Source organism: Colobus angolensis, unplaced genomic scaffold (genome assembly GCF_000951035.1).
Source record: "Colobus angolensis palliatus isolate OR3802 unplaced genomic scaffold, Cang.pa_1.0 Scaffold920, whole genome shotgun sequence".
In the NCBI taxonomy this organism is placed as follows: domain Eukaryota; kingdom Metazoa; phylum Chordata; class Mammalia; order Primates; family Cercopithecidae; genus Colobus; species Colobus angolensis.
This window is the reverse complement of record NW_012123155.1, coordinates 22,325-48,670: the sequence shown is the minus strand read 5'-3', so window position 1 is coordinate 48,670 and position 26,346 is coordinate 22,325. Positions and strand designations below refer to the sequence as shown.

Genomic DNA, 26,346 nt, shown 5'->3' with positions numbered 1-26,346 from the left:
CAAGGGATCCTCTCCGCCTCCCAAAGTAGAAGTGACTCTTTTTATCCTGTGTGTTGTTAATCTATAATTTAATTACATTATTTTAATCCTACAAGTATTATTTCTATTGCTTTAAAGTTAATATTCATTTAAGCGTTATCTGAATATTCACTATTTTATCAAGTCTTATTGAACTTAATTAGACCTTCTATGTGGGATCATTTTCTTCTACCTGAGTACAGGTAGAATTTCTTTTCATAAGAAACCACTATGGGCCAGGCACGGTGGCTCACACCTGTAATCCCAGCACTCTGGGAGGCTGAGGCGGGCGGATCACGAGGTCAGGAGTTCAAGACCAGCCTGGCCAACATGGTGAAATCCTATCTCTACTAAAAATACAAAAATTAGCCGGGAGTGGTGGTGCATGTCTGTAATCCCAGTTACTTGGAAGGCTAAGGCAGGAGAATCGCTTGAACCCAGGAGGCAGAGGTTTCAGTGAGCCAAGACTGCGCCACTGCGCTCCAGCCTGGCGACGGAGCGAGACTCCGTCTCAAAAAAAATAAATAAATAAAAATAAAAAATAAAAAAACCATTAGTATTGAATTATCCCAGTTTGTGTTTGTCAGAAAATATATTTGTCTCAGCCTTCACTCTTAAAGGAAATTTTCACTTGAGATTAAGTCCTAGGATCAACAGTTATTTGCACACATTAGCAATATTGTTCCACTGTCTTTGGACTTCCATTACTGCTGTTCCTTTGAAGGAACTCTGTCATTTTTCTTTAGCTGCATTTAAGATTATCTCCACTTTTTATTCTACAGTATTACTTGCATGTATCTAAGTATGGATTTATTGTTATTTTTCTTGCTAGGGCTTCACCGAATTAGAAATCACTGGGTCCCTTGAATCTACAGATTGCTGTTCTTCATCACTTTTGTAAAATTCTGAACAATTATCTCTTTAAATATTGCCCATGCTCCTTTCTTTTCCTCCTGGAAGTCTGATTAAACATACATTGGATAGTCGATGTTCTACATCTCTTACTCTCCTATATTTTTTGCCTTTTGTCTCTCTGTGCTACATAACAGGTTTTTCTTGTCATCTATCTTTTGTTTGTTAATTCTATCTTCAAGTTGTACCTAATCTGGTGTTAAACCACTGGCTGAGTTTTTAATATCAATTATAACACTTTTTAAGAAATTTTATTGTGGGTCTTTCCTAAATATACTTACTGTTACAGTTTCCTTTTCCTTTCAGCTACCTTCACATCTTTCATATTGCTAAATATACTCAGCATGGTAGTTTTACGGTTTACACATAATACCAATAAGTAGTCTATTTGATTTAATTCTTGTTGGTGGAAGTCTGGTTTACTTGTGTGCCTATTTATCCTTGGTTGCATGATGAATACTATACCTGATCTCACAAATAAAAAAATTATTTGTGAGAATGAGTTTTACAATGGAGATATTTCCTTACAAAGGTGATTTTGCCAGGCACCTGGCAAATGTCTAGAACAAGGTAAACTAAACCAAGTTCAAGACTTGAAATTCCCTGAAGTCCCAAAGGATTGATCTCTGTCTATAATTCCACAGGGCTGTTCTATTTCCAATTTACCCTCACTGTGAGGGCACAACATTTAGGGTCTCATATTTTTGTGAGGTTCTCCTCTTGAGTAGTCTCTCATTTTTGCCCTTCTCAAAACAAAAGTTCTCATTTTGGAGAATGGGCAAATTGCAAAGAAAATGTGGCTTGAATTTTGTGCTTACGTCTTTTGAGTTTGCTTTTGTGGTAATTTACCCCCATTATTTTCCATTCTCCCTGAGTTTTATTCCTTCCTGTAGTTTCCAGTTACCATCTGGTATCTTTCATGTCAGCCTGAAGAACTTCCTTTATCATTTCTTGTACAGCAGGTACGCTGTTAACCCATTATATCCATGAATTTATTTGGAAACATCCTTATTTTGCCTTCATTTTTGAGTGATAGTTATGCTAGATACAGCATTGTGGTTGTCACATCTTTTTCCCCCCAGCACTCCACATACCTTATTTCAGAGTCTTTTGGATGTCATTATTTCTATTGGAAGTTCATCTTAATTGTATTGTGAAATCTCTTACATATGAGGTTTTGTTTTTCTCTTTCTACTTTAAAAATTCTCTCTTCATCTTTCAACAGATTGACGACAACATGCCTGAGTGAAGTGTTTTTGTGTTTATCCTAGTACAGGTTCATTGAAATTCTTAGATCTGAAAGTCAATACTTTTTAAACAGTCTGCCAAGTTTTCAGCCAGTTTTTCCTACAATTTTTTTCTGACCCTTTCGATTTCTCTTCATCATTTGAGACTCTATTTACACATTTGTTGAAACACCTGATACTGTCCCACAAATCGGAAGTTCTCTTCATTTCGTTTCAGACATTTTTTGTTTGGCTAATTTGGATTAATCTATAGTTCAATAATTTTTTTAATCTTTTGTCATCTCAGGTCTGTGCTTTAGATCATCTGGTGAATTTTTCTTTATGGTTACAGTACATTTTAATTATAGAATTACCAATTTATTTTTTCTTTGATTTTTTTTCTAATTTATTGAGATTTGCTATCTGTTCAAAGCTTTTCTTAAAAAGTTATTTGCCATATTTATAATAGCTGCGTCTACATGTTTGTCTGCTCAATCAAATATTTGTGTTTACTAAGTACCTGTTTATTAAGTCCTTTCATATGAAGGACAAAAGAATGTTGAGTATGAAACATTCTTTTCAGTTTCTTTGCACACCTAATTATTTTTAGACAGAAGCAGGACATTGTGTGCAATATGTTGTAGCAACTGTGGATTTTGTTTTGCTCTTCTGATGGTTGTTGGTTATTGGTTGGGATAGCAATCAACTGACTGGCCTGGACTCGAACTGTGCAATGTATCTCCCCACAGTGTGTAGCCACTAATATCTCTACTCAGTTTTAATTTTTTTTTTAGTCTGGTTCCCTAGCAAGTATCCACTGTACCTGCATAGGTTAGCTGTCAGCAAATAATTTTGGGCAAGGCTCTACTCAAATACCTCAAGCCAGTAAGGCTTCTTAAAAAAATTACCTTCTGCTACCCAAGTTGTATGTGGATTGAGGAATGCAATCAAAGTCACAGCAAATTCACAGGTCCCCCTAAGCTTTCGATTCTTACTGAAAATACACACAATAGATACTCCCTACCATTTTTTTGCATGTATGCAGGGTTTAGCAGTCAGCTAGAGTTGGGTTAGGGCAGAGAAGTTATCTCAGCCCTTCTATCATCCTTTGTGCAGCAGGTGGTTTTTGTATTGCTATAAATACCTGACACTAATTTTAAAAAAAAAAAAAAAAAAAAAAGAGGTTTCTGATATGGTTTGGCTGTGTCTCTACTCAAATCTCATCTTAGATTGTAGCTCCCATAATTGCCATGTATCATGTGAGCGACCCAGTGGGAGGTAATTAAACCATGGGGGTGTGTTTTTCCCATATCATGTTCTCATGATAATGAATAAGTCTCATAAGATCTGATGGTTTTATAAAAGACGGTTCCCCTGCACAAGCTCTCTTGCCTGCCACCATGTAAGACCTGCCTTTCCTCCTCCTTCACCTTCTGCCATGATTGTGAGGCCTCCTCAGCCATGTGGAACTGTGAGTCCATTAAACTTCTTTTTCTTTATAAATTACCCAGTCTCAGGTATGTCTTTATTAGCAGCATAAGAATGGACTAATACAGTAAATTGGTAGTGGTAGAGTGGGGTGCTGCTGTAAGGATACTGGAAAATATGGAAGCAACTTTGGAACTTGGGTAACAGGCAGAGGCTGGAACAGCTTAGAGGGCTCAGAAAAAGACAGGAAAATGTGGGAAAGCTTGAAACTTCCTAGAGACTTGGAGGGCTCAGAAGATAAGAAAACAGAGGAAAATTTGAACCTTCCTAGAGACTTGTTGAATGGTTCTGACCAAAATGCTGATAGTGATATGGACAATAAAGTCCAGGCTGAGGCGGTCTCAGAGAGAGAGAGAGATGAGGAATTTATTCGGAACTGGAGCAAGGGTGACTCTTGTTATGCTTTAGGAAAGAAACTGGCAGCATTTTGTCCCTGCCCTAGACATCTGTGGAATTTCGAACTTGTGAGAGATAATTTAGGGTATCTGGTGGAAGAAATTTCTTCCTTTTTTTTTTTTTTTTTTAAAACTGGGTCTCACTTTTCCCAGGCTGGAATGCTGTGATATCAGCTCACTGCAACCTCTGCCTCCCAAATTCAAGTGATTCTTATGCCTCAGCCTCCCAAGTAGCTGGGACTACAGGTGTGCACCAATATGCCTGGCTAATATTTGTATTTTTTGGTAGAGATGGGGTTTCACCATGTTGACTAGGCTGGTCTTGAACTCCTGACCTCAAGTGATCTACCTGCCTCGGCCTCCCAAAGTGTTGGGAGCCACCATACCCAGCCTGGTGGAAGAAATTTCTAACCAGCAAAGCATTCAAGTGGTGACAGAGCATAAAAGTTTGGAAAATTTGTAGTTGGACGATTAGGTAGAAAAGAAAAACCCATTTTCTGGGGGGAAATTCCAGCCTGCTTGAATCTTGCATCAGCATGACCTGGATGTGAGACACAAAGTCAAAGGATTTGAAATTCAAGCCACTTGCATCAGCGTGATCTAGATGTGAGACATGAAGTCAAAGGAGATCATTTTGGAGTTTTAAGATTTGACTGCTTTGCTGGATTTTGGACTTCCATGGGGCCTTGCATTCAAGCCTGCTTGAATTTCTACTGCTGCAGAAATTTGCACAAGTAACAAGAAACCAAATGTTAACCACTAAGACAATGGGGAAAGTGACTCCAGGGCATGTCAGAGACCTTTGCAGCAGCTCCTCCCATCACAGGCCTGGAGGCCTAGAAGGAAAAAATGGTTTCCTGCTGTGCACAGCCTAGGGACTTGGTGCCCTGTGTCCCAGTCACTCTAGCCATGGCTAAAAGGGGCCAAGGTACAGCTTGGGCCCTGGCTTCAGAGGTTACAAGCCTCAAGCCTTGGCAACTTCCATGTGGTGTTAAGCCTGTGGGTGCACAGAAGTCAAGAGTTGAGGTTTGGGAACCTCCACCAAGATTTCTGAGACTGTATGGAAATGCCTGGATGTCCAGGCAGAGGTGTGCTGCAGGGCTGCAGCCCTCATGGAGAACCTCTGTTAGAGCAGTGCAGAAGGGAAAGGTGGGGTGGGAGCTCCCACATAGAGTTCCCACTGTGGCACTGCCTGGCAGAGCTGTGAGAAGAGGGCCACCATCTTCCAGACCCAGAATGACAGATCCACAGATGGCTTACACTGTATGCCTAGAAAAGCCACAGTAACTCAAAACAGTACAAGAAAGAAGTTGGGTGGGGATGTATCCCGCAAAACCACAAGGCCAGAGCTGTTCAAGGCCATGGGAGCCCACCTCTTGCATCAGTGTGACCTGGATGTGAGACATGAAGTCAAAAGAGATCATTTTGGAGCTTTAAGGTTTGACTGCTTTGCTGGATTTTGGATTTGCATGAGACCTTTAGCACCTTTGATTTGGCCAATTTCTTCCATTTGGAGTGGGTGTATTTACCCAATGCCTGTACCCCCATTTTATCTAGGAAGTACCTAACTTGTTTTTGATTTTACAGTCTCATAGGCGGAAGGGACTTGCCTTGTCTCTGATGAGACTTTGGACTTGGACTTTTCAGTTAATGCTGAAATGAGTTAAGACTCTGGGGGACTGTTGGGAAGGCATGATTGGTTTTGAAATGTGAGGACATCAGATTTGGGAGTAGCCAGGGACAGAATGATATGGTTTGGCTGTGTCCCACCCAAATATCATCTTGAATTGTTGCTCCCATAATGCCCATGTGTCATGGGAGGGACCCAGTGGGAATTCACTGAATCATGGGGGCAGGGTTTTTCTGTCCTGTTCTTGTGATAGTCTCACAAGAGCTGATGGTTTTATAAAGGGCAGTTCCCCTGCACACTCTCTGTTGCCTAACGCCAACGCCGTGTAAAATGTGTCTTTGTCCCCCTTCACCTTTTGCCATGATTTTGAGGCCTTCCCAGGCATGTGATACTGTGAGTCAATTAAACCTTTTTCTTTATAAATTACCCAGTCTTGGGTATGTGTTTATTAACAGCATGAGAACAGACTAATACAGTTTCATTGTCTCATGGTTCTCCAGGCTGTACAGGCAAGCCTCCAGCATTTGCTTGGCTTCTGGTAAGGACCTTGGGAACCTGACAATCATGGTGGAAGGCAAAGAAGGAGCAAGGTGTCTCACATGGTGAAAGCAGGGATGAGAGAGAGGAGAGAGGTGCCACACACTTTGAAATAACCAGATCTCATAAGCATTCACTCACTATCATGAGGACAGCACCAAGACATTCATGAGGGATCTGCCCCATTACGCAAACACCTCCCACCACACCCTACCTCAAAAATTGGGGATTACATTTTATTATTTTAAATTGGGGATTACATTCTATTATTATTTTATTATTTTATTATTTTATGAGATTTAAAGGAGACAAACATCAGAACTATATCTCTGATATGGTTTGGATCTGTGTCCCCACCCAAATCTCCTGCTGTATTGTAATCCCTAATGTTGGAGGTGGGACCTGATGGGAGGTAACTGGATTATGGCAGTGGGTCCTTCATGAATGCTTTACCACCATCACCTTGGTGCTGTACTTGTGATGGTGAGTGAGTGACTTCTTACAAGATCTACTTGTTTAAAAGCGTGTAGCACCTCCCCTCATTCTCTCTTGCTACTGCTTCCACTATGTGAGATGCCTCACTCCTCCTCTGTTTTGTGCCATGATTGTAAGTTTCCTGAGGCTTCCCCAAAACCAGAAGCTGCTATGCTTCCTGTACAGCCTGCAGTACCATAAGCCAATTAAACCTATTTTCTTTATAAATTACCCAGTCTTGGGTATTTCTTTATAGCAATGTGAGAATGGACTAATACGATGACTTTGTTTCCAAAATATCCTCCTTAGAATTTCTGCTTTCTCCACCACCTACCCTAAACCAAACCCACCATGTATAGACAGTAAAGTTGTGGGCTTTTCCTGCCCGAGTTGGGAAGATATAAGGTGGCAAGGTCCGTCTGCCTCCCCAGGCAAAAAAAAATTACAAACTTGCTATTCTTTCCCAATACAGTAGCAGTTTTCCATTACTTAAATAGTTCTAAAACTGTTATTTCACTTTTGTTCATTTTCTAGTGCCCTAATATGGTTATTAATTTTTAAAATTGTCCAGTTTTGTACATGTTTTCTACAGAATAAAGTTGCCCATTCTCTTCATGACACTATTTTGGGAAGTGGAATCCTAGTGATTTACTTTTAGAACAGATGTGGGTATAGATCTCTTATACCACCCCACACACAAACTCACACATATTGACCTCCTAATATACTTTTGTATCACACTACAATGTTTAGTAAAGTGAATATTCAGTGTTTACATTATTATTACCATAATACTACAATGGAGCTGTTTCTTTTCTTGTTCAACCTTTTTTTTTTTTTTCCTTTCTGCAGTGAGTAACTGCTTCAATCAACTTTTAGCTAATTCTTTCCATATAATGAAATGGTTTGTCTCGAGATTATCTGTCACATGTTGATATGGTTTGGCTCTGTGTCCCCACGCAAATCTCATTTCAAGTTGTAATCCCCACGTGTTAAAGTTGGGGCCTGGTGGGAAGTGATTGGATCATGGGGGTGGTTTCTAATGGTTTAGCACCATCTCCCCAGTCTCATGATAGAGTTCTCACAAGATCTGATGGTTTAAAAGTGTGTGGCAGTTCCCTGCTCTCTCTCTCCTGCCCCCTTGTGAAGAAGGTGCTTGCTTCTTCTTTGCTTTCTGCCATGACCGTAAGATTCCTGAGACCTTCCCAGCCATGTAGAACTGTGAGTCAATTAAACCTCTTTTCTTTACAAATTACCCAGTCTCAAGTAGTTATTTACAACAGTGTGAAAATGGACTAATACACATGTGGTCAAACAAATCAAATAATTTATCAATTCCACTTTATAACTAAAAAAAAAAAAAAAAAAAATCAGCCATGTATGTTGGCTCATGCCTGTAATCCCAGCACTTGGAAGGCTTAGGCAGGAGGATCACTTGAGTCCTGGAGTTTAAGATCAGCCTAGGCAACATAGGGAGACCTCACTTCTACAAAAAATTAAAAATTAGTCAGACATGGTGGTATGCACCTGTGGTCCCAGCTACTTGGGAGGCTGAGGTGGGAGGATCACTTGAGCCCGGGAGGTTGAGGCTGCCATGAGCCATGATCATGCCACTGCACTCCAGCCTGGGCAACAGAGTGAGACTATGTCTCAAAAAAAAAAATCTCTATTGCAATCTTCTCTCCCATTTGCTTCAATCTAGGCTGCTATTCTCTAGGCCTGCTGCCCACTCCTTACCCTGGGACTTCCTTATCCTGCTCTCCTTTATTGTACACCTTGTTACCCAATTCCATGTCATCTCTTCCTAGATTGAATCTCTAGTTTTGGTGATTTATATTTTATGGTGAATTACTAAGAAAAATAAACCTTTGAGAATTGTGTTTTGAGACTTTGTTATTTGCAAAATGGCTTTTATTATTTTCATATTTGACTGATAGCTTGACTGTATACAGAATTCTGGGCTGAAAATCTTTTTCCTTTCAAATTATGAAGACACTGCTTCACTGTTTTCTGGCTTTCAGCTCTGGTGTTAAGACATTCAATGCTATTCTAATTCTTAATCTGTCTTATATTAACTGCCTTTTTCCCTCTGGAAACTTCATCTTTGGTGTTCTGAAATTACTCACTGCTGTGGCCTGAGGTGGCTTCCTTGCTATTACTCTGCTAATTACAGCGGGTACTTAGTGTACCCTTTCAGTCAAGAAACTGAAGTCCTAGCTCTGGAAAACAGTCTTGTATTTTTGGTATTTTTATTATTGGATAATTTCCTACATTCTGTTGTCTCTATTCTCTATTTCTAGAATTTCTATAAGCTAGATGTTCGTTGTCCTGAAAGGCTCAATTTACTTATTCATTCGACAAATACTTACTGGGTACTCACTATGTGCCAGACGTTACACTAAGTGCTGAGATTACAGTGATAGACAAGATAGACAATGTCTCTACCTTCAGGAAACTTAACTGATTATATATATTTTTTGTACTTCTTTAATTTTAATTTTCTTTCTTTTTTTTTTTTTCTTTTTTCTTTTTGAGATGGGGACTTGCCCTGTTGCTCAGGCTAGAGTGCAGTGGTGCGATCTTAGCTCACTGTAATCTTTGCCTCCCGGGTTCAAGGAATTCTCCTGCCTCAGCCTCCCTAGTAGCTGGGATTACAGGCACATGTCACCACGCCTGGCTAATTTTTGTATTTTTGGTAGAGATGGGGTTTCACCATGTTGGCCAGGCTGGTCTTGAGCTCCTGACCTCAGGTGATCTGCCCATCTCGGCCACCCAAAGTGCTGGGATTACAGGTGTGAGCCTCTGTGCCCGGCCTCATCTTTAATTTTCAATCTCTGTCTTTTGGTTTTAATTTCTGACCTAATTCTTTACTTTTATCTTCCAATTCTTTAATTTTTTCTTCTGAAGCTATTTTTTTTTAAATTCCACATTCTCTGAATTATGGAAGCAATATTAGTTTATTTCTTCAAGGGCATTTTATTTCTTTGAAGATTTTCTTCTGCTGCATACATAATGTGTTTCTTCTCAGTGCTTTTAATTTGCTTGCTTAATAATTTAATTGCCTTGGTTTCTTTTTTGCTGGAGATTTCCTCAAATATTTGGTGAGTCTCAATAATTCATTTCAATTTTAGTGTAAGGCAGTGAAATGCTGAAAGAAAGTTCTTGGGTATAGGTACAAGCTTTGTTGACAGCAGGATGAATGAATATAAGCTCTTTTTTTTAAGAGATGGAGTCTCCCTATGTTCTCCAGGCTGAAGTGCAGTGGTTATTCACAGGTGCAATAATAGTGCACTACAGCCTCGAACTCCTGGGCTCAAGTGACCCTCCTGCCTCAGACTCCCAAGTAGCTGGGACTACAGGCATGTGCCACTGTGCTCAGCTTAACCTCATTTTTGTTGAACATCGATGTTACCTCATTTTTGGTTGAATGTTACCGAAGAATCAGTTTCTATAAATCTTTTCTCTAGTTGGTATTCTTCCATTATTAAAAAAAAAATGGGTGTAGGGGAGGTCTTCCAATCTCCAACCTTGAGGATTATAGAAGCAAGTTGAAAATGAAGTGGGAAACCTAGAAGTGTAGTAGCTCTATATATACACTTTGAAACAATCATCCTGCTTCCAGCTCCTTGCCTCAGACCGCTCTCCCTGTTACCTGCTGCCTCCAAATTCTGACCTGTTTTGGGGCACTACAGAGATTATTGGCCCACTCCTTATCCAAATGATCTACAGACACCAAAACTGCAGCTCCCTCTAGGCTGCCAACTGTGTTCCAAAAAAATTTGTTTACATCTCTTGTTTATGTCATTGTCATATCTTCTCCATTTCTTTGCCTTTGTTGATATACATCTTTTCATTCCTTAACTGACATTTTAACAGGACTTCAGGGAGAAAATAATTTAAAGATCAATTCACCTTATTTAACCAGAAGGTTTAATATTTTCTAAGGTGTTGCTTCAGGAGCTTGCTTTCATTTTCCAAAAATCACGTTAAGGATGGTATCATTTACTAACTCATTTTTCCTTTCTGGCTCACCATGAACAAGCAACTACTTATAAGATTTTGATGATTAAACAAATAAGTAAACAAACAAACAAACAAAAAACCATCATCTGCCTTCCCTTAAGTACAATTGCTTCATGTAAATCACATCTTTTAATTAATTGTATTAAAAGTAATTATTCATTGTCCACAAGCTAACACAGCATGTTGCAGCTCTCTAGACACTATAAACCATATCTTTAAATTGCAATGCATTCTAATTATCAGGATTTTCAGTATAATACTTTAAAGTAGCATAACAGAATTTACATAAAATATAATCAATGTTACTGGGAAACAAAAAGAATAAGGGACAAAGTACAAAACTCAGAATGTTTTTTCTTCCATTTCAACAGGTCCTCTCCCATCCCCATCCCCAAAATACAGCCCCAAGCCAGATGGCAGCCAAGAAAAACAACTCCTCCATCTCTGGGCACCAATTCTTCTGACTGAGGAGTTGTGTTAAGAAAAAAGCTCTGTTTTGTGAGTTACCAGGAAGGTAAAATTAAAAAAAAAAAAAAAAGATGAAAGAAAGAAAGAGAGAGAGAGAGAAAGAAAGGGAGAAAAGCTCCAATTTTCTTTAAAATAGACCTAAGTACAAACTTGATGCTATTGCTTTATATCTACAAAGAGGCTATGAAACACTGAAAATGACTCAAGTTCTTAATACTTAAAATTCAATACTCTGTACTTGGCCGGGCGCGGTGGCTCAAGCCTGTAATCCCAGCACTTTGGGAGGCCGAGACGGGTGGATCACGAGGTCAGGAGATCGAGACCATCCTGGCTAACATGGTGAAACCCCGTCTCTACTAAAAATACAAAAAAAAAAAACTAGCCGGGCGAGGTGGCGGCGCCTGTAGTCCCAGCTACTTGGGAGGCTGAGGCAGGAGAATGGCGTAAACCCGGGAGGCGGAGCTTGCAGTGAGCTGAGATCTGGCCACTGCACTCCAGCCTGGGCGACAGAGCGAGACTCCGTCTCAACAAAAAAAAAAAAAAAAAAAAAATACTCTGTACTTATGAAGGTCAAAATATACAAACTTCTTGGTATAATGGATGATATATTAGTTGGGGTCTATTTTGAAAAGCACCAATTCTACAACATATATTAATCATCTATCTTTCCTATATATTTACTATAAAATATCATTCTGGCTTTTAATCATTTTGGCTTCTTGTTATGAAATTCTTACCTGATGACACGGTCTCTCCCAACATTACCTTGCAACGCTTACAGATTACTTTGGTATTTGCCTTTGGTTCCTGTAGAACAGAAAAATGTCATTTAAATGTCATTCAGCTTTTCTTAAAAGGAATATATAATTTTAACATAGTCCCCAGAGTATACATTGAACTTTACATTTTATTCTGCCCTCTACTAAATACTGGGAATACATTTAGCTTGTATGCATAATTCACATGCACAGAGATAATTTTTCAAGTCTTAAGAAACAATAAAGCACAGATTCACTTTCCCAAAACTAGCCACTTCTTGATAATCCAAAAGTTGCCAAATAATTTGAATAAGTAGTACCTTACATTTCTAAAAAGCACTTCCAAATAGCCTTATAACTTAGAACAGGCAGATGGTGGGCAACAAAGACAGGGTTGATGACTTGCCTCAGCTCATGTGTATAGAACACGGAAGAATCAGAACTTGAACTCACACTATTTTGATTCCTAGTCCAGTGTAATTTATGTAAAAGTAACCTATAATCCTTAACTACAATAAGTGAAAAGTTAACAATATCTATTCTGTTCATATACTTCCATTTTTTCCATGTAGGATCGGCACGGTAACTGGAAAGACAGGTAGTGCTCTGGGACAATTCCTGAAACAATCCTAACCTTCAAAAATCCAAATTCCCTATTTGAGACATAGATTAAAATAACTAGCATTTGCCTAATCAATAAACAAAGAATATGCCTTTTCACATCCATAATTATACCTTTGTTAAAACCATACAACATTCCTCTCATCCAGATATACTGCAACAAGGCAGAAGCCATATAAAGTGGGCAGGGAAAAGGAGGTTCTGCAACTCTGAACACACCAGGGTACCTTTCCTGGGAAATCACAGAATAGGTGTAGGCTGAAGTAAAGAAGGGCAGTGACTTCTGTTGTGGGATAATATGTGTATTTAATCTAAGGAAAAAAATTTAAACTGATCAATATACATTTGAGTATAAGTATATTTTCCTTGGCATAAATAATTTCCTAAAAAGTTGCATAAAAAGTACATTTAAACTGAGTTCCATGGACGTGCTGCTAGTAACTGTTGGAGTTGATGTTTGAATCTGCGTCTTTCTGATGCTAAGGCTTCTGAACACTATGCTAAGTGTTTTCCAAATTACAGCTCATGTGCCCCATTAGTGGGAACCAATTCAGTGGATTACTGTGCTTTGGTTGTTTTGTTTGTTTTATTTTGTTTTGTTTTGAGATGGAGTCTTGCTCCGCTGCCCAGGCTGGAGTGCAATGATGTGACCTTGGCTAACTGCAATCTCCGCCTCCTGGGTTCAAGAAATTCTCTGCCTCAGCCTCCCTAGTAGCTGGGATTACAGGCACCTGCCACCATGCCTGGCTAATTTTTGTAGTTTTAGTAGAGATGGTTTCACCATCTTGGCCAGGCTGGTCTTGAACTCCTGAGCTCGTGATCCACCCACCTTGGCCTTCCAAAATGCTGGGATTATAGGTATGAGTCATCGCACCAGGTCTACTGTGTTTTTAAAAAGTGAAATACAATAGAACAGAAAATATGACAGTGCTTCAAACACTGAGTAAGTACTGCTTCAAGAAACTTTTATTTGAGGTGTTTGTGTGTGTGTGTGTGTGCATGAGTGTCTGTGTGTGTGTGTGTGTTAGCAGATCTTGATGTAAAAAAATACATTCAATGGCTGGGCGCCGTGGCTTACACCTGTAATCCCAGCACTTTGGGAGGCCAAGGCAGGTGGATCATGAGGTCAGGAGTTTGAGACCAGCCTGACCAACATAGTGAAACCCCCATCTCTACTAAAAATATAAAAATTAGCTTGGCATGGTGGCACGCACCTATAATCCCAGCTACTCAGGAGGCTGAGGCAGGAGAATCGCAGGAACCTGGGAGGGGAAGGTTGCAGTGAGCCGAGATTGTGCCACTGCATTCCAGCCTGGGCGACAGAGCAAGACTCTGTCTATATATACACACACACACACGTATATATATATACACACACACACATATATACACATATACATATACACACACATATACACACACACACACACACATACATATATATATTCAATTAGAGGTCAAAGTCAAGAGCAACAGCACAATTCATATTGGGGTCTTTTTCTATGGCCTATTCTTTCCCCCAGTCTCAAACACATGCAACTAGTAAAAAATCCATAAATGCCCACCGCTCTTCTAGTTAGAAACTTCTGAGATGAATCCCTTCCTACACTGAATTAACCTTCAGTAACATAAACACTTATTCCATTTTTTCCTGGTCTAGCAGCAGTATTTGGACAGATTCTGCAGCCTTTCTCAAAAGTCTCTGCCGAGAAAACAAAAGTACACGTGAACTTCATAAGTCAGTTCAGTCCTGGCTGAAACTTTGATCCAGGCACACTCCCAAAGTGGGCCCCACAGTGTACCATCTCTGGTCATTGCACTGACATCCTTATCAGGCACATCACAAATGGCAGGTCTCAGAGCCTGACTCAGGTAGGAAACTGGATGGGGTCATTCCCATGAGAGGTAAGAGACAGACACAGAAACCTAGGAAGGTGCCAATTTATTCAGGTCCAGGAAGAAGAGAACTCAGAAAGCCAGTATGGTCTACAAAGGGTGTCATTCTGGCAGTTTAATGCTTTCTCATGGTAAGACATACACCTGTATGGCTCCAAGTTGATATTAAAAGTATTTTTTAAAGAGTACTATTTTGTACAAGTTAAATCTGATCATACTCATTAAATGTTACCAAAAACTAAGGGCTTTACTAAAAACTAATATTGGTATTGTAATAGCAAGGCTTGAGAATAAAGAATTTTTTTATTTGAAGCAGAATTTTTTTTTTTTCAAGTGCTCTGATATGTACTTCATTCATAACTGCTATCACAGAACATCTCACCTTGTCTTTCAAGGGGGCAGGAGAAGTGTTTTTTGTTTGTTTGTTTTTAAAATAAGATTCTACCCTTATCAGACATAGGTAATAAGGATTTAAAAATCAGATCAACAACAACCAAATTATCTCAATCACATGTGTGGATCTTGATTCAAACAAACCTATACTAAAAGATACTTTTTTTTTTTTTTTAAACGGAGTCTCGCTCTGCCGCCCAGGTTGGAGTGCAGTGGCCAGATCTCAGCTCACGGCAAGCTTCGCCTCCCAGGTTTACGCCATTTTCCTGTCTCAGCCTCCCAAGTCGCTGGAACTGCAGGCGCCCACCACCTCGCCCGGCTAGTTTTTTTTTTTTTTGTATTTTTAGTAGAGATGGGGTTTCACCGTGTTAGCCAGGATGGTCTCGATCTCCTGACCTCGTGATCCGTCCGTCTCGGCCTCCCAAAGTGCTGGGATTACAGGCTTGAGCCACCGCGCCCGGCTACTAAAAGATACTTTTAAGTCAACTGATAAAATCTGTATATGGCCTGGTATTGTATCATTAAGGAATAATTGTTAATTTTATCAGGTGTGATGACAGTGTGGCTACTAAAATCCCTAATTTTACACATAGGGATAAAATGACAAGACTGTTTTAAAGCACTTCAGGAAAAAAAGGAGCAGATGAAGCATACTAGTATGATGAATCCATATTGAAATTCACAATACCATTCTTTTTACAATTGTGAATACTTACAGAATTTGACAACACATTTTTCTAAGAAAACAAAAAAGACCCACTTATGGATTTAACAAAACAAATTACCAAAATCAACTAATTATTACTAAGTACTCCAAGAAAGAAAAAAAGATAAAGATGTTACTCATCCTTGCTAGCAGTAATATTAATGTAATCAAAGATCAATTTTATTTGTTCTTTAAAAAACACAGTGAAGTCTTGAATAATATTTTGAATCTTATAAAAGGAAGAAATGCCATCTTTATCATTCCATTATTATAAGATACAACTTTTTTCTTTTTTTGAGACGATGTCTCGCTCTGTCACCAGGCTGGAGTGCAGTGGCATAATCTTGGCTCACTGCAACCTCTGCCTCTCAGGTTCAAGAGATTCTGCTGCCTCAGCCTCCTGAGTAGCTGGGACTACAGGCCCCCGCCACCATGCCTTGCTAATTTTTTTGTAGTTTAGTAGAGATGGGGTTTTACCATGTTGGCCAGGATGGTCTCGATCTCCTGACTTTGTGATCCACCCGCCTCAGCCTTGCAAAGTGCTGGGATTACAGGCATGAGCTACCATGCCCAGCCCAAGATGCGAAATTTGTATTATGTGAGTGGGCACAAAATAGAACAAGAGGGATGATAAATGAATACATGAACAGGGAAATCTTCAGCAGGTATCTTTAAAAAAAAAAAAAGTAGATACTGCTGCAACGACAAAGGCTCAAATAAAGTACTATAAACTCTAAAAAGCTATGGAAGAAAAGAAACAGTGTTGGGCTTCACGTTTGTGCTGTTTTTAAAAGCAGATCTTTTTAATTAAACATATTATAACACATAAATTTTGTTTAAAGAGAATCTCTGTTTGTAATGCATTTTTCTTCACCTATCCTTGAAGGAAGTAATAAGGCAAGTTGTGTAATGAAGCAGCCTAACAGTGTGGGAACTCTACAGAGCAAACCTCTAAGACAGACATTGTTGTGGACTAATTAAGTCAATATATCTGAGACAGGGCAGGACTGCTCAGAGAGGTGGATTAGCCTTGCCTCCTCCCTTTTAGTTTCCCTTTGTGTTGTCTCAATTTCTAAGGGCCCTTGATATTGTCTCACCAAAAAAATGTTTCCCAAGAGATACCATTAGGATGCTTTGTTACTATGTAAAATTTCAAAACCCTGCTAGATAGCTAGACTGGGTGATAGGAGAAATAGGTTTTCAATAGCACAGAACAGCCTTGTTCCCACAGGAGCCTTGAGAGCACTGTTTACGTAGTCCCTCCAAATTTACGTTTCTATTTTGGTCACAGGCACACTCTTTGGACTGCTACAATATACAATTAAAGAGGGACTTTCATCTAGGCTAACTTGAAGAAAATCTTTTCAACAGCAGCTTGTCATGATAGTGCAGAATTTCCCACAGTCTCCTTGATACTAAAACTGTAATGTCTAAAAATATGATGGGTCTTTCTTTAATGGATAAGATAGCTGTTTACTATGAAGAGAAATTCTTGTAAATTGCATCACATAACTGATAAAGATGTAAATGTGAAGAATATATTTCAGCACAGAGTGCTGAGTTTATTTAAAAAGGGAAACATGGTTTCTCTCATTTACTCTTTCTGTACTACCTTTCTGCTCACAACTTCCAAATATTTTTAAAATGTATAGCTTAATCGTAAAGATGAAATTCAAAACACATAAAGTATTAGTATATATTTAGATTAAAATACAAATTTAATTAATCATATTAAATATAACAAATGTATATTAACTTACTATTTACCTTTTAAAATATAAAATGTAAAGTACCACATTTCACCAAAGTGAACCATATTTAGATTAAGGGATTTCTGTTTACAGTATAAGATGAGGCACTTAAATAATTTTCTGTGACAACAACTTAACGTCCACATTCGACGAATTTCCTTCATCTCCCTCAGAATATTTCTATAAACTAATTTACAACCTAAGAGCTGCCCATCCACTGCATATTTCCTGCAGTCACTCAGTTTCAGTTCTTATTACAAAAATTAAATGAGTTCTGAACGAAATTTAAAATACAATGTTTTCGTTCCCACCAATAATCAGATGTTAAAGTGCTTCTCTGGCAATGATTTTACTTTTTAAATAACATCTGTATTGACTGGCCATCAGTGGAATGATTTCTCACAGGGCTAAGCCAATGACATTGATTTTCTTTTAAAATAAAGTAAAACACTTGTTCTCTGCAGTGAGAGAAAATTGCCTTCTTCCCAAAGTAACCTACGCAGCAAGACCCACCTGACCTCACACTGTCAAGCACCAATTCAGACCCTGCAACACAAGCTTTATCTCCATTCCTGGGCTCCTCCATTCCTCTTTTTACTTGATGACACCTGCATTTATGACTTCAGCAGAAGTCTAGACTGTGGGCAGAAACAGTAAAATACCTCAGCCTAATAGTATAGTAGATATCCTGGAGCAACAGAACACTTTTAACTTAAATCAGACTATTTAGGATAAAATGCACACAAATTATGCAATATTGTCCTAAGAACAAGAAAGCAGGGCATTTTGTTTGTAAAATGGTAGCACTCCCAATTCTATGACTGCAGAGGTCTTCCTTTTCTTATTCTTCCAGGCCCCTGTGGCTGTTTTAGTTTAAAGCCATATGCTCTTCCTGTTTTGATAAAGCAGAGATAGTGATGACAGTTGAAAATAATGAATTTTGGCCTTTACAGCAGTCTATGTAACAAGACCTTAATTAGGAAAAGATTGCAGAAACTAGTATCTAAGACAACCTCTAAATTAGCATTTAGTTTGAAACGATATTTTACCAATTTACAACGGTTGTCAGAAGAAACACAGCACATCTCCACTGGGGATAGTTCAGGTCTTGGCTGCCACAAACTGGTTCTTAAATTCACCAAGAAGAAAGAGTCTCCAATAAAACAGTCATTCTCTTGCGGATGAAGTGGTTTATTAGCAAAGGGGTCAGGATGACAACACCATTCTCCAACTAGAGCTCCCCAGTTCTCACTCGGCAGTGGGAGCACCCTGAGGAGCTTCCTAGTGGAAAGAGGAAAAATCATTTTTAACAGAACAAAATGGAACTAACATTCTCTTAATTAAATGAGCATAAAAGATGAAAGAAACTCATTAACCACAAGGCTTGCAATGCTAATTTTTCCCCAATTATAAAAGTAATATATACTCACTACAACTAATTTTGAAAATGCAAGGAGGTATAAACAAGGAAAAATCATCCTTTTATCTCACTACCCAGAGATAAGTAACTAAACATGACAGTGTATTTCTTTGCCATCCGTTCAAAAGATATATCTGTACATATCACACAAAGTTTGAGAATGGTGAATAAACATACTATATCTTGCTTTTGTTGTTTTATTTAGATGAATCCTAATTAGTCCACAGTATTCTATTCTATAATCAAAACTTTTGAGATCATTCCCTCAACCGTTAGATATTTAGGTTTTGAGTTTTTCATTATCAATAACTCTGTGATGAATGTTCCTGTTAGAATATTTATGAACATATCTATTTTCCTTGGAAAGAATCTTATATAAGTGTGAGATGATAAGCACAAATTGTATGCATATTTTAAAACCTAACACCTATTTGGTGAATTTCTTTCCAGAAAGGCTGTGCCAATCTATAATTCTTCCACTCACCCTTTTCATAAATGAATACTATCATTTCTGCATTAGTAATAGCTGAAAGTATTTTTAATGCTGCTTTAATTGGCAACTCTTAAGTTACTGGTGAGATTCATCTAGTTTTTCCACTTATAGACCACTGTGTTTCTTCTGTGAATTGTGATTAGTGACTATTTTCCAGGGTCCGTATTACTATGTTCTTATTAATTTGTAAAAATGTGTTACATATTAAAATTATTAGCCTTATGTTTATTAACCTGTTACAAATTTTTTTGGTGTTACTGCCTTTTATTTTGGTTTACATGTCTTAACTGTCAAATCACCTAACAACTTTCTTCTATAATTTCTATTACTATATTTTAATAAACTTTTCATTTTGGAATAATTTCAGATTTACAGAAAACTTACAAAGGTAATATATTAGTTCCCATATACACTTCACCCAGTTGGCCTTAAAGTTACTATTTTATAATACTATGGTAGATTTGTCAAAACTACACACTTAGAATTTCACCTGTTTTTCCACTAAAATCCTTTTTTTCCCCCAAGATCTAATTCATGATAATACTTTGCATTTAGTCATCATGTCTCCCTAGTCTCATCTGGTCTGTAATAGTTTCTCAATATTTCCTTATTTTTCAGAAACTTGAGATTTTTGAAAAGATCATGGATTTTACAGAATATTCTTCAATCTGAGTTTGTCTAATATCGTCTCAAGATTAGGCTGGTGGTATGGATTTGGGGAAAGAATCTTACAGAAGTGAAACGTACCCTTCTCATCATATCATATCAGAGAGTATATCACATCAACACTACTTAGTGATGTTAATCTTGATAACTTGGTTAACATGATATCTGCTAAGTTCCTCCTTCTAACAAAACACAAACACTAGTAAATTCATGTACATTCAGATGTTATAAGTTAAAATATTTAAGATGTGAATGCTACTTTTTTTTTTTTAAACAATTCCCCCTATTTTCCTTTGATTTCCCCAATCAACTGAGTCACATAAAAGGGCAATTACAATTCAGAGGAGGGTACACAATTTATAACTGCAGAAGACAAAGCTAGAAACAAGAAAGGCTGATTTTAGTTTAACATAAGGAAGAACTTTTCCTTTGAAATTAGTATACACTGCACCATTGGTATCATCAAGGTGCTGAGCCTGTTAAGCATACTGAGAAGTGATTCTTTCAACATACACTTCCTATAAGTCTACCATGAATAAGGCATTCTACTGGCACAAAATATGAACACATACAGTCATCTCTCTTAAGGTACTCATGTTCTAGTAAGAAATATGGACCTATAAACAAATAACAAAAGCACATGTTATAAATGCTCGTAACAGAGTAACGGTTCTAAACTCTTGCAGTGGGTGGGGGAGTGTGTGGCACCAGGGGGAGCAGTACAGATCCCTTTGAATATTTAAGAAAAGTGTTAGCTTCTTTCCTCAAACATACATTTCTACAAGCACACAAAATCTGCATATTACTTTAGGGGATTCATGGATCCCCAAGACCAATCAATGAATTCAGGGCAATATACACAAAGCATTATGGGAATAGACTGTACATAGACTTCAGAGAAGAGGTAATATCTGAGCTGGCCTTTGAAGGATAAATAGTAGTTCTCCAGGCAATGAAAGGAATTAAGGGCATCATGGAAGAAACAATATGAAGGTAGATGCCATATATGTTTACTTTGACACTGTATTTCTGCTGCCTTATGTTGCTTCTAACATATAGCATGAGCTCTTAAATATTTGTTGAAGAAATGAACTAGTGTATTTTGATAACTAAAATGTGTGAAGCATTTCACACTGGTTGTATCTGTTGCACACTGGAATTCAGGGGTTAACAAATCTTTTCCCTTGCTGCTTGAGAATCTGACCTTTGGTTTAGCCACCTAGCTCTGTTACCCTGGAAACCAGGTAAGATCTTAGGCATCGACTATATTGCTAGGCAACACTGCTTACGGTAAAAATGATCCTTGGTTGGTAAACTGCATCTGAACCAGGAAGAAATATGAATGAGCTGTAAATGTCCGATAGGATACGTTGGCCTCCCCTGAATGCAATCTCTTCTTGGGAACCCTACAAATTGTATCAAGAATTGTTACAAGAAATACTGCCTGCTTAAGGCAGAAGGCCTTCTTCTGAGCCAGGGCAGCTCCCGTTCCTCCCTGATGTGGAGCTTATGCTTTGTACCTGGAACTACGCCGTGTGGGCAGACAACAGTCCCCAGAAAGGTATGTGAGCTGTCACTTGTGCAAACATGCAGAGCCCCTGCTGAGAGGAATTCTTGATGCTGCCCTGCTGGCAAACTGGCAAAGAATGTGGACTGTGGTAGCCTTGTGAGTCCACATGTTTAGGTAACTTAAGAAGACCCTTGGTGGGCACTAAACACACCTTATTTCATTTAATGCTTGCAACAACTTTGTGAGACAAGAAATATCATTTTCCTATACGGAGGAGGAAAGTGAGGCTCAGAAATGTTAAGTAATCTGCATAAGTTCATGGAATCAGAGGTGATCAGTAATGGCAGGTTCTTAGTCCAGGTCTTCCTGCCTCCAAAACCAAACTTTTTCCTTAGAACATACTCCCTGCCCTGGCAATGCAGAACAACCATAGAGGAGACTTGGGCAGGCAGTATGGTGGCAAACTGTGTGGGGTGTTCCAGGCCATGCTAAGGGGTAGGGACTTGGTACCTCAGGTGCGTAGGAAGCATTACAGAATTTTAAGCGGAATAACAGGTCAGATTTGAATTTTACCAAGAAGAAGCAGAAGAAGAAAAGGGCAAATAAATTGCCTGTTTAGAGTGGGAAGGAGTTAGGCCTAAATAGGCTCCTGGACTTTCTCCATCATTAAGATCTTTTGTCTCCTGACATATTGCATGTAGTGCCAATAAACAAACCCTCAATACAGTGCAAGAGACAACAATGGCAAAATCGCCTACATGATCAGGGAAATAAAATTGCCCCAAGATTTACAGAGATCTGGGAGACAACTCACATTAACACAAAATATGATATTTTAAACTTAATGTGACTACATTATCATGTGAATAAAAGCTATAATATATCCTATAACCATCTACATAAGACACCAGGAGCAAGAAAGTGCCTAATCTGTAAGTCATTGCAAAGATAAAAGAGTTTTTAAAGCAGAAAAAATTTTTTTGATTTGTTTTGAAGAAAACATAAAACATTTAAGAACAAAAGATTTTAATCACTGCTTTACTGAAAGCATATTTATCTAAAACCCTGAAAAATAGACTTTGATATGATCTGCTTCCCAAGAGAACTTTCAAAATAAAATAGATACCATCTTTTTCAACGTTAGTTTTTAGGTAGAATCCTGGTGGAGCTCAAAAAAACAGTGAAATGATTTCCTGAATTTTCTCTCAGCTTAAGATTCTATAATGAACAGCAACACAACTTCACAATAAATTAAAATTTCCTAGTTATTTTTAATGTACCATGAGCACAGACTTTTAGGAAACAAAATATACAAATGATATCGATGTTTAATACTTAAACATATACACAAGAAAATGTATGCCCCTTAACTTTAATAGAGGTGAAGAAAAATGAAGAATGTGAAAATAAAGAAACATACATAAGAAAATAAAATTATGCTCCTTAGCTTTCAAATGAAACATTAATCAGTGATAATAACAATGGTAATAACAGCTTTTACAGATTAGATTATAACCAAGCGGACATTAAGAATATTAATAACATCAACTATCTAAAGCTCAAAATATGGCTGCTGGAATTAGATAAATTCAGGTGATATTCTCCGACTGGCAGGCCACAAATCCTATAAAACTAGCTTAGCACTTTAATACTATTACATACATAGTATGATTAGAGCCATAAAAGTATAATTTTATTCCAAAAGTTTGTACAGTGTTAGCAATAGTGCAGTTAGTGACTGTACTCTTTTTTAACCTCTTTGTAGAAACCTGACTATATTAGTGGGAGTAGTTATTTTCAGGTTACAATTGTAGCTGGTCTGCCAAGTGGCTCAATCAAGTGGTTGGATATCCTGACATCTCATGTTTCCAAAGATCCCATCTTGCTGGTTTCCCTCCAGGGTGTCAATGCCCTCATGAGATCTAGGCTGACACCTAGCACTACCCTGCCAGTGCAGGGAGAACAGGGCAAAACATCCAGATACCTCAGGAGAGCCACTCTGTTTCAAATCATCTGAAAATCAAAAGGCTTGAGTTTGAAAGTTTGGCCAACTGATTTCATTCATGTATGAGATGAATTTATTTCTAGAATATATAAATTCCAAACACAAGGACTATTTGGCTGTTTCTGAAACTATTCACAACAAAATACATTTCATTATTGTTGCTGGATATTGGCCCGTTAATCTTAACAAGAGCATAATCAAAAATTACATACATTCACACACATTTTACAGAAAAACTGTTAATCTGGTAAAATGTAAATTGGAGAATTTAATTATAAAGAAATGAGGCATTATTTGGTTTTGAATAATCACAATAAACAGCTAAGAACAAGTGACCTTAAAATTAGGCACTGCTGTAATTAGCAGGTATCATGTGCCCTGGTGCTAGTAAGTATTTAAAAGCCATTAATGAGTCTTACTGTTTAAACTGTCCTCTACATCTTATTTCTACAATTAAGTTGACAAGAACCTTTTTTATTTAAAAAAAAAAAAAGAATAAGCATTAGTCCCATACTACGAAATAATCATGAATCACAAAGTACATGAAACCGCAAATACAAATGAGGTTTATTGATCAGGGAACTTTCATGTTTCATAGCACTCTAACAGGTTTATCTAATCCAACGTCCTCATTTTACAGGTGAGGAAACTGGAGCCCAGGAAATTAATGTAACATGTTCCTAGATAATAAGACTAGCCAGTAAGCAGATCTTAACTCTGTTCCACTGCTCCTATAGAGGTGCTCCCAATACAGATAAATCAACATATTCCAAGGTGCCTTCCTGGGAAATATGTTTACAATTACTTGATTTTTGGCACATACATGCTCTTTTGAAAACCTTTGGTCTTGTTTTCTATTTAACGAGCACAAAGTTGTCCTTACCACTCACAAAAAAACAGATAACTGAGGGAGAAATAAGAACAACACTGGGTTTGACATTAATGGTCAACATGAAATCTATGTGCAGATACTTAAGGAAGCATCTTTATCCATACAACTCAGTCAAAGGGCAAGCTACCTAAGAGTTAAAGGCAAGCAAAGCCTTGAGTCATTTATTAAGGATTTCTCTGCATTACGGAAGAGGCATGCATATGCCAGGCACACAGGTGTGACATGAAAAGGTTTTTGGGTAAGACTTGCTTAAATGAGGCAAAGGCTAAGTCAAGTCCACTGTTTCTCAGCGAGAAAAAGAGAAAGGGAATTCATTTCCTTGGCACATGCAGAGTATGCGAATCACAGTTTTGAAACAAAAAGGTTTGAAACACTAAACTAGATAATTTGCTAGTTTGCTAATAAGAACAATTTGGAAAAGAGTGTAGGAAATCTATAAAACCAATTTAAAAGACCTTGTTGAGCATTAACTATTACATATGTTACATCCTTTAACTCTCTTGACAAGTTTGGAAAATAGGCCTTATTAGAAGGCTGTATTAGAAGAAGCTGAGGTAGTACAAACACAACTTCCCAGCTACTAAGTCATGAAGCTGGATTTCAAACCCATGTCCCATTCTCCTGCTCCTGCCTCCAGGACCAGACGATGGTCAAGGTTAGGGAGAGTGAGTGCTGCCCTTTTGGTTCTCAGTCCCATCACTGTAAGAGGGACTGACACAGAAGATACAGTTCCTGAACAGAAAAAATGGGGGCAACAGATACAAGATTTTTCATATTATCATCCTGTTCCAATGAAACACAAATAACTGCCAATAATGAGCCAGCATATTCTTTACTGCAAGCAGCACCCAGAAATACTGTTACACTGATTTAACATGTTCCAACTGTAACTTCTAGGAATCCCCATTGTTGTCTAGGAATGAATGTTTCAGAGACTTCATCTGAGAATTCAACCAAAGCCTAAAATAGACTGAGAGCAGGAAAACACTCTTGGTTCAACTACAGTGTAAACTGAGATCCCCTGAACCTTTCGGGATAAAGTGGGCCTGTCACCAAGTACATGCAGTAACTTCAACCCTTAAGTAATCCAAGCAAAGATGAGGTTCCCTCCTCTGCAAATTTAAAGTCACCTCATTTCTTACTCAAGACAGTTACTCTGAGGATCCTCCATTTGTAACCTCTCACTTATGCCAGAATAACTCTGTGCCATCTCATCTACATGGGACACTGCCAGAAATCAGGAAGCAAGCAAGAGAGGTTGGTAGAAGGCCAAAACAAACATGTCAACGTTTATTCAATTCAACCCAGCAACAATTGATTGAGAGCACACTATTTACAAGGGACAGTGCCTGATGCTGCGGATGGGGATGATGATGATGATGATAAGAACAGTAATTATCGCAGTAGCTAATACATACGGAACGCTTGCCACGTTGCCACATGCCAGGCACTGTCATAAACACTTAAACTCACTCGATTCTCCTAGCAACCCTATGAGATATGTCCTACTGTTAGCCACATTTTTGCAATAAAAGAATTGAGGCACAGACTGCTTAAGTAACTTGCCCAGAGTCACACAGCTAGTAAATGTCAGGTGCAAACCTAGTTACTCTGGCTTCTGAGTCTGTACTACTAGACAGACTTAGAAGGGACTACACCGTACTGTACTCTCAAAAGAGTAGGGATAAAGGATACAGGGGACAAGATTATCTGCACTCTGAAAGCCTACAGTTTAGTTGTGAAGACAGGCAAATAAACCTTAGAGGAGCACCTAAACCAACCCAGGGTTGAGAGAAGGCTCATGACAGTACCTGTCCTGTCAACTGAATTCTGAAGTTCAGGTAGGAGCCAACCAGGGGAAGACAGGGTGTGGGGTGCATTCCTCCAGGAAAGGAAGTCACTTTCATAAGGCCCCAGGATGAAAAAAATCATGAAAAGACTGTGGGGCTGCACACTGATCACCAGAGATGCGTACAGAACACCAGTCAATAATGGCATGTTTTTGGGGGGAGGAGGAATAGGGGAATAGGTTGGGAGAGATATAAAATGTGAGGGTGGAGAGGT

The 26,346-nt window shown here is 38.4% G+C and overlaps 1 protein-coding gene across 1 annotated transcript in view; it reads right to left on the bottom strand.

Annotated features, from left to right (window-relative positions):
• Nucleotides 1–26,346, bottom strand: part of UBE3D (ubiquitin protein ligase E3D) — a 189,082-nt gene that overhangs the window by 149,664 nt on the left and 13,072 nt on the right. Inside the window, exons 4-5 of the mRNA XM_011931970.1 lie at nucleotides 18,346–18,577; nucleotides 11,909–11,978 (exon numbers count right to left, since the gene is read on the bottom strand). Coding sequence (XP_011787360.1) covers nucleotides 11,909–11,978; nucleotides 18,346–18,577 — 302 coding nt within the window. The remainder of the gene's footprint in view (nucleotides 1–11,908; nucleotides 11,979–18,345; nucleotides 18,578–26,346) is intronic.